The sequence below is a fragment of the Elephantulus edwardii genome, unplaced genomic scaffold, assembly GCF_000299155.1.
Source record: "Elephantulus edwardii isolate Elephantulus edwardi_28Jun2011 unplaced genomic scaffold, EleEdw1.0 scaffold00101, whole genome shotgun sequence".
Classification (NCBI taxonomy): Eukaryota; Metazoa; Chordata; class Mammalia; order Macroscelidea; family Macroscelididae; genus Elephantulus; species Elephantulus edwardii.
This window is the reverse complement of record NW_006399851.1, coordinates 5,431,525-5,439,718: the sequence shown is the minus strand read 5'-3', so window position 1 is coordinate 5,439,718 and position 8,194 is coordinate 5,431,525. Positions and strand designations below refer to the sequence as shown.

At 39.4% G+C, this 8,194-nt stretch overlaps 1 protein-coding gene across 1 annotated transcript in view; it reads right to left on the bottom strand.

The window, feature by feature from the left end:
- Positions 1–8,194, bottom strand: part of TMEM170B (transmembrane protein 170B) — an 87,111-nt gene that overhangs the window by 27,992 nt on the left and 50,925 nt on the right. The window contains exon 2 of the mRNA XM_006891630.1: positions 3,546–3,716. Within this exon, the coding sequence (XP_006891692.1) occupies positions 3,546–3,716 (171 nt within the window). The remainder of the gene's footprint in view (positions 1–3,545; positions 3,717–8,194) is intronic.

The window sequence follows — 8,194 nt, the reverse complement described above, 5'->3', positions numbered from 1 at the left end:
GAGTAAGGAAGGCAATGGATTTATAACTGCTCATGCTAATAACACGATATCATGGCATGGAGGAGGAATAGTGGAACTGTATCCACATTTACAATATTCTTCTTACCAAAACCATTTATGGAAAATAGGAACTGCATTGGAACATGTAGCGCCTTCGCTCTTCCATATTCCCAATTCCCTAACTACAACAATGTCCCACATTAAACTAGAGGTGCTCCCCTTTCTTTGTATGCTACAATAATGAATAACACTTAATTTGTTCTCCCTTTGCTGTAATTATGTTATCAATTCCTTTCTGTCCAGCCACTGTCATTACTCTGGTTCAAATTCTGACCTCCTCGAGCTTAGTTTGGAGGTAATGCTTCTTAATTCTTAATGCCTCTCCTTAATTTATCCTAATCCTTGCCTAACTATCCCCTTTCCTCTCTCTTTTCCTCCATAATTTCTTTCTTCAGTCTTCTCACCCATTAGTTCAATTTTATCTATTCTCTTTAAGGAACCAGGGCCCTGCTCTTTCTGAGTTGTGTCTTGATTCTTCCCTTATCAAATATGAAGTAATCAACTGTAAGGAAAAATGTTGCTGATATTCTGTTGCCAACCCTTCTCAAATACCCTCACTTGCAGGATTCTGGTTGGCCCGCCATAAATCTTTAGAATTTTCCTCCTTTCTCCTTGAGTCCCCAACTATCCATTACACTTATCTTGAACTTCAGCTAGACCTGAACACTTACTTAAAATTCTGCCTCTGTCACAGTAGTTGATGTTTTCTTTGATAAAGTTCTAGATTTACTGCAGGAATAATAACAATAAAATACCATCAGAGCATAACACATACATAAAAGTACATAAAGATGAGTATCATTTCCCACAGCTGTTCTATGGTTTATTAATGTTCTAACACAGGACCATACCCAGAGCAATGACGGCATGCCATTCTTCTCAAGGCAAAGTATGTCCATCACCCCAGGAAAAAGAGATGCTGTGATGAAAAAGAAGGGTGATGTCTACACTGCAGAAGAAGAATCCTCTTATCTCTGGAGCTAAGAACCAACTGGAAAGGAAGAAGTCTTTGTTGGAGAGCCCCAAACCTGACTGTGTATAGAATGATAGATAGATAGATATGAATAGGCCCCAAATGAAGAGCATTCTAAGTCCCCATCATTAACTGGCAATGACAACTAACCACCACATAAATGTACCACAGCAGCACCGATGGCAGCTTTTAGTGTTAACAGACTGAACCTAATTTCCGGAACAGCTGCAAGAAGAACTGTTTTCTTGAAATAAAGTGTAGTGTCAAGGGAACAAACCCAAGGGACTTAGATGAAATGTCACATAAAATTTAGCATGGCGGAAAACTGTCCAATAACTAGAAGATACTCTAAAGTATGAATGGCATGGGGAAAGTCCGGTGTCAGAGACCTCTTCCTGAGGGGCAATGATGTCAGTCTGAAGACTTAGGTACACCTGACACAGGCCATGATCTTTTCAATCACTTGCTATGTATCTGAAAACTGGATGAAGAATAAGGATGACAGAGGAACTGAGCCATTGAGTTGTGGTGTTGAAGAAGAAAACTGAATACCCAATGACCTATCAAAAGAACAAACAGATATGTCTTGGAAAAAGTGTAACCAAATGGCTCCTTGTTATATGATGCCATCAAGTTGAGTACACTCATAGCGACTCTATGAACAAAAGATCTGAACCCTGTTCTGTCCTATGCCATCCTCACACTTCCTGACACTCTAAAACCCATTGCAGAGGTCACTTTGCCAATCCCCCTGGTTGAGGGTCTTTCTCTCCTTTGCCAACCTGTCACCTTTCCCAGTGTCATGTCCCTCTCCAAAGAATAGCACCTCCTAGCAACATGCCCAAGTATGTGAAACAAAGCCTCATCATTCTTGCCTCCAAAGAGCACTCCAGCTACACCCTCTCCAAGACCTATCTGTTTGTTCTTTTGGCTGTCTATGGAATGTTCAGTGCTCTTCTCAAACACCATAGCTCAAAGGCATCAATTCGTCTTCTGTCCTCTTTATTCACTGTCCAGCTCTCAGATGCACAGAAAGTGATCAGAAAGACTGTGTCTTGAATCAGACAAAACTTAGTCCTCAAAATGACATCATTATGCCTCAATAATTTGGAAAGGTCCCTAACTGCAGATTTTCCCAGTGGAATATGCCTACTTATTTCCTGACTGCTAATACCAAGTTTCACCATACTTTGGACATATTGCTAAGTCAGGCTATTCCTTGGAAAGGGATATCGGTTGGTAAGGTGGGGGGTCAGAGAAAGGCTCTCAATGAGATGTACTGACACAGAGACTGTAGCAATGAGTTGAAATGTGCCAGACATATGAGGACACCACAGCATTGGTCAGGGTTCAGATCTGTTCTTCACAGGGTCGTTATAAATTGCATTGGACTCGACAGCAGCTCATAATGACAATAACAACTCTAAAGTGGTTAAATTCTAATAGGCAAGGCAGAAGTATGTCTTTTACCATGGCAACCATGGACCAAGTGCTCTAGCTTTGATTTTTATAACAACTATGAATAAGGATGATGGAAGAATCTAATCCTTTGAGGTGTGGTATCAGAGAAGAGTACTGACTATCCCCTGCACTGCAAAAAGAATAAACATATATCTTGGGGAAAGCACAACCAGGATGCTCCTTAGAGACAAGGATAGTGAAACCTCCTTTCACATATTTTTGGCATGCTGCTGGAAGGGCCAATAATTGGAAAAAGACATCACGCTTCGAAAGGTAGAGGGTCAGCAAGAGAGAAGACCCTTAACATGATGAATTGACACAGCAACAGTAACAATGGGCTCAAGTATTTCAGAGATGATGAGGATAGCAGAGAATAGGACAAGAGTTCAGATCTGTTGTTCACAGTGTTGCTTTAAGTCTTAGTTGACTAGACAGCACCTAGTAAGAAAAAATAACTGTAATATTTTTTTGCTTACCTTTTTCCTTTCCAAAAAATTCTAGTATACTGTGGTTAAGGAATTAAGCTGTTAACCAAAATGTCAGCAGTTCAAACCCATTAGACACTCTACAGGATAAAAATAAGAAAATCTGCTTCCATAAAGACTGACTGCTTTGAAAACACTAAGGGGCATTTCTATTCTGTTGTCCAGGTTCACTATGAGTTGTAATCAACTTGATGGCAATGGATAGTTTCTTCCTTAACCAAATGGTGAGTTCCTTTAAAACAAATTACATTCACTGTCAAGACAAAATTTTCCCATTGAACTGCTTGGCACTTTGCCAATTTTTATCCATTTTTTTCTATTTCCCACAAAATCTTACACAATGAGTCTTTTGGAAAGTATAAAAATCCTATTTTCAGAGAAAAGCTCTAAAATACAAAAAATATATTCAATGACTAAATAAACTGAATTTTAGCTTTGAGGTGAAGTGTGAGTAACGTGGAAAAACATTTTATAGGAAAGATGATAACAATCTTTCAATAAGAATACAGTCATCAAAATCATAGAGTTAAAAAATTATACCCTTAAGAGACACAAAAGCAACTTACTAGTAATCATTGCTCCAGTTACAGAAGCCAGAAATCCAATGCTGATGGCAATGACAGAGATTACTCGCCCCTGCCGATGCCTCTGTAACATCACAAACATCAACACTCCTGCAGCACCATGGACAAACAGAGAGGAGAAGAGAGCCCAAAGAAAGATCCAGTACCACATCTCTGAAAAAAAAAAGAAAAAAGAAAAGAAAAAGCATTAATAATTCTGTTGGAATACATCTTGGATAATTCAGTTTAGTAAACACGGCACATTTGTGGCTTTCAGGAAGATTAAGTAAGCTGTTATTGTCAGAGGCTGTAGAGTGTCTCCTACTCACAGGGACACCACATACAACAGAGTGAAGTCTTCCTCATATCACTCCTGTGCTTAAACCCACTGTAGCAGATACTCTGTCAATCCACTCCATTGATGGTTTTCCTCTCTTTTGCTGAACTCGTATTTTTGCAGGTGAAATGTCCTTTTGCCAAGGCCAGCCACTCCTGTTAACATGCTCAATGTATGTGAGATGAGGTCTCACCATCTGTGTTTCTAAGGAGTGCTATTTTATCCCAAAATAGATTTGTTTGCTTTTTTTGGGAGGTCACAATCTATCGAGCTAGCTAGATCCAGATACTCTTCATCAACACCACTATTCAAAGACACAAATTCTTCTTTAGTCTTCCATATCCACTGACCTGGGTTCTGGGGTGTGTGTTGGGGGGTGTATAAATGTCTACCACTGACCCGTAGGTGACCATCCAATGGGTTTCCAGAGAAAGTTTAACAGCATGAAAGGAGATTGCCCATATTTCTCCCTCAGAGCAGCTGGTGGATTTGAACTGCCTTGGGTATTGCAGTGCATCTTGTTACCAGTATGCTTACCATAGTACATAACGACAATTTCCATTATATCACAAACATTGATGGGAAAATAATTCATACCATGTATCCAGAAGGTTAAGATGGTACTCCACTTTCTCTCCCAAATGTCCCATTATTTAGCAATTGATGCCTTTGAGCTTTGGTGCTGGAGAAGAGTATTGAATACATCATGGACTGTTAGGAGAACAAGTTCGCTCTAGAGAGGGTGAAACCAGGTTGCTCTTTGGAGGCAAGAATTCTGAAGCTCCATCTAACATACTTTGGACATGTTGCAAGGCGGGATCAGTCCTTAGAGAGGGACATTATGATTGGGAGGCTGGAGGGACAGCACAGGAGAGGCAGACCCTCAATGAGATGCACTGATTCCATCACTGGGGTAATGGGGATATGTGTGTCAGAGACAATAAGGTTGGCAAGAAACAGAACAAGGTTTAGGGCTGTTGTACACAGGATTGCTATGAGTTGGAAATGACTCAACAGCACATAATAACAACCTCCTCAATTATGAACTGCATGCCTTCAAGATTATAGCAGGCTTCTTTGCCAATAGGCTACCAGTGCTCCATCAGCTGCTCAGTGGTAATCTCCTCCCATACGATTAACTGCCTCTGACAATCTACTGGAGGGTCAGCCATGGGTCAGTTCCTATTCTACAGTACACAACAGCCACCATCAATTATGATAGATGGTGAAGAGATTGAGACTGCTAGCAGTTTTAGTTTGCTTGTCTCCACAATCAACACTGTTGGTGCCAGCAGCCAGGAAAAATCAAGAAATTAGTTACACTGGTAAAGTCTGCTGTCAGGGGCCTCTCCAAAGCACTGAAGAGTAACAATGTCAGTCTGGACACTAAGGTGTACCTGATCTAGGCCATAGTCTTCACAAATGCTTGCTATGTGTCAGTGAGCTGGATGGTGACTAGAGATGATAGAGATTGAAGCCCCTGAGCTGTGGCGCTGGAGAAGAGTGTTGAATATACCATGGACTGCTAGGAACACAAACAGGTTTGTCTTAGAGAGGGTAAAACCAGGCTGTTCTTTGGAGGCAAGGATTCTAAGGCTTCATCTGACATACTTTGGTCATGTTGCAAGAAGGGACAGTCCTTAGAGAGAAACATTATGCTTGAAAGGGTGGAAGGACAGAGAAAGAGAGGAAGACTGTCAATGAGATGAACTATACAGTGACTGAGGTATGAGAGTAGGTGTGTCAGAGACAGTATAGAGCAGTTTTCAGAGCTATTGTACATATGGCTGCTATGAGTCAGAAGTGATTTAAGGGCACATCATTAATGGCCAAAATTGAGGCCAGAGAGGATAAGGAATTTGTCTCATCCTTTGGTGCCTTGTGGTGACATGTCACATTCTTCAGTTATGTGATCTGTCAACTGAAGAGTGCGGTCTGTCTACATAGGAAACTAGGAATTGCAGCACATCAACAAGAAGAATGAACAGACTCACCCATCTGGCGTGACCAACAACTAACCACAGTGGCATGCCCTTACCCTTCCCCCTTCCTTAAGACCCTGATATAAAAACCTGCCCAAACACAACTTGGGTGTGACTTCCCTGGCCTCTCTTTCCTGAACAAGGAACCTCACCCAGGAGCTCCCTTAATAAAGCTGCCTTTACACTTTCTAGCACCCTGGTCCCTTTCTTGAGTCCGAGACTTTATAGTAACAACCACCACCACCACCACCACCACTACTATCAATTTGCCTAATAAACCCTTGATATAGTATTTCCAAACTTGGAACACATTATGTAAATTAATTGCTATTCGATATATACTTTTCAAAACTAAGTATCACTCACTAATTAAATGAAAATCATTCCCTCAAAAAAAAGATCCTTAGTGCAAATCATTCCAGAAATCAGTTAATGCATTATCTTTTATGATTTTAAAAATTTCAGACAATTCTCTTCTCAGACTTCAACATCTGAGACTAAAACCATAAGTTAGAATTTTTTCCCCCCTAATTCTTTACTTCAGGTCATTTTCTACAGCACCTAACAACAACAAAAGCCACCAATCTTACTGAAAATTGATGAGGACAACTATTATTTTCTCTAGTATTTGTTCCTTTTCTTCCTTGATATCTTGTTGCCTCCAAATCTACATTGTTTCCGTAGACAGTGCTCTGTCCTGACCACAACTAAGCTAGGTCAATGGTCCTCATTCCCTGGGGAATTCTTGAGCTGACAGCAACTGTGACTCCTCAGTGTCTGGACATCTAAAGCTGAAAAGTTCAGCATGTATGTGGTGTCATTTCATCATCATGTGAGGAATGTCCAATATAGGAAGAAAGAAAAACATCAAATGTCAAAAAAAGGAAGGGAAAAAAAAGTTTTATCTGCAAAGATAAGAAATGATCAAGTCCCTGATTGTAGAGATCTCTAAGGTCTTGTATTACTATGCTTGCATTCAATGCAAAACCCAATTTCTTTATGTAACATTTTAATGAGTTCCTTTATGTGGTCTACTGTCTCAGTTCTTTGGGGAGCAACTTGGGGAGCTTCCCAGGTGGCTTTATTCCCCAGAGGGTGTTGCATGTGCCCAAGGAAGGAATTGGTCTTTGCTGCAAGAACATGTTCCTTTTGTACAAGACATGAGTTTATTAAGATCTCATGGGCAACTGCAGATCTGTTAAACCCTAGTTATGATTTTATAGTGTAATTTGTAAGATGTTACTTTCCTAATGCTAAACAAGGTAAAAGTATGCAAAAGCCTCCTGTATTGCTTCACATAACTACATGTAAAGCTAGTTATTTTATAGAAAAAGTTACTTTTTAAAAAGACATAATGGGGAAATGTAATAGTAGATTTAAAAAAAATCACTTTCATCCTATAAAATTATAAGGAATCAAGGGAAGCTCTGGTGGCCTAGTGGTAAGGAGCTGCAACTACAATCCCAGAGGTGCACGGTTCGAATCCAGCAGATGCTCTGCCGGGGAAGGAGGGACAATCTCCTCCTGTACCAGTCAGATCTGATTTGACGGTACACTCACACAAAAATAATAAAATAAAATTAAAAAAATCTTATAATTAGCACATAGACTAGACCTAGATAATTTTAAAAGATACATCTGATACATTATAATGTGCTATTGTACAATGCATTTTTGTTTTTTCCCAAGCATGCTTTTTAATGGCAAAAGAGTAGATGTTAATGATCATTAAAAAATAGGCAAATCTTACTTTTTTTTTTTTTTGCAAATCTTACTTTTAAAAATTCTCATTTGGCTTCTAGGGAAACAGTGCTTTCATACTGTCTACTCAAACAGCTTCAATTTAAAAAATACATTTAAAATTTTGGAAAAAAGCTTAACTTGCTCAGAAGATACTATCTTTTAAGAAGTATCATTTTCCAATGTAAACATAAAAATGTGAGATTATAAGGAGGTGGAAAGAACCAATGGTAATGAAGGAAGAAGTTCAAGCTGCACTAAGGGCATTGGCAATAAATAAAGTCCCAGGAAGTTTTTAAACACTAATTTACATGCTTCAATAAACAGATGAAGTCCTAGATTTGCTCACTAGTCTATGCTAAGAAATTTGGCCTGACTGGAAGAGATTCAGTTATTTGGCCTGACTGGAAGAGATTCATATTTGTCCTCACTTAAGAAAAAAAAAGAGAGCCAACAAAATGTGCAAATTATTTAAAAAAAATAATATCACATGCAAATAAAAGCTTGCTGAAGCGAATAAGCAAAGCACTCCTTAAGAATAGAAGAACGGTAGGAGGTATCTCACTCCCTGATTTCAAATCCTACTACACTGC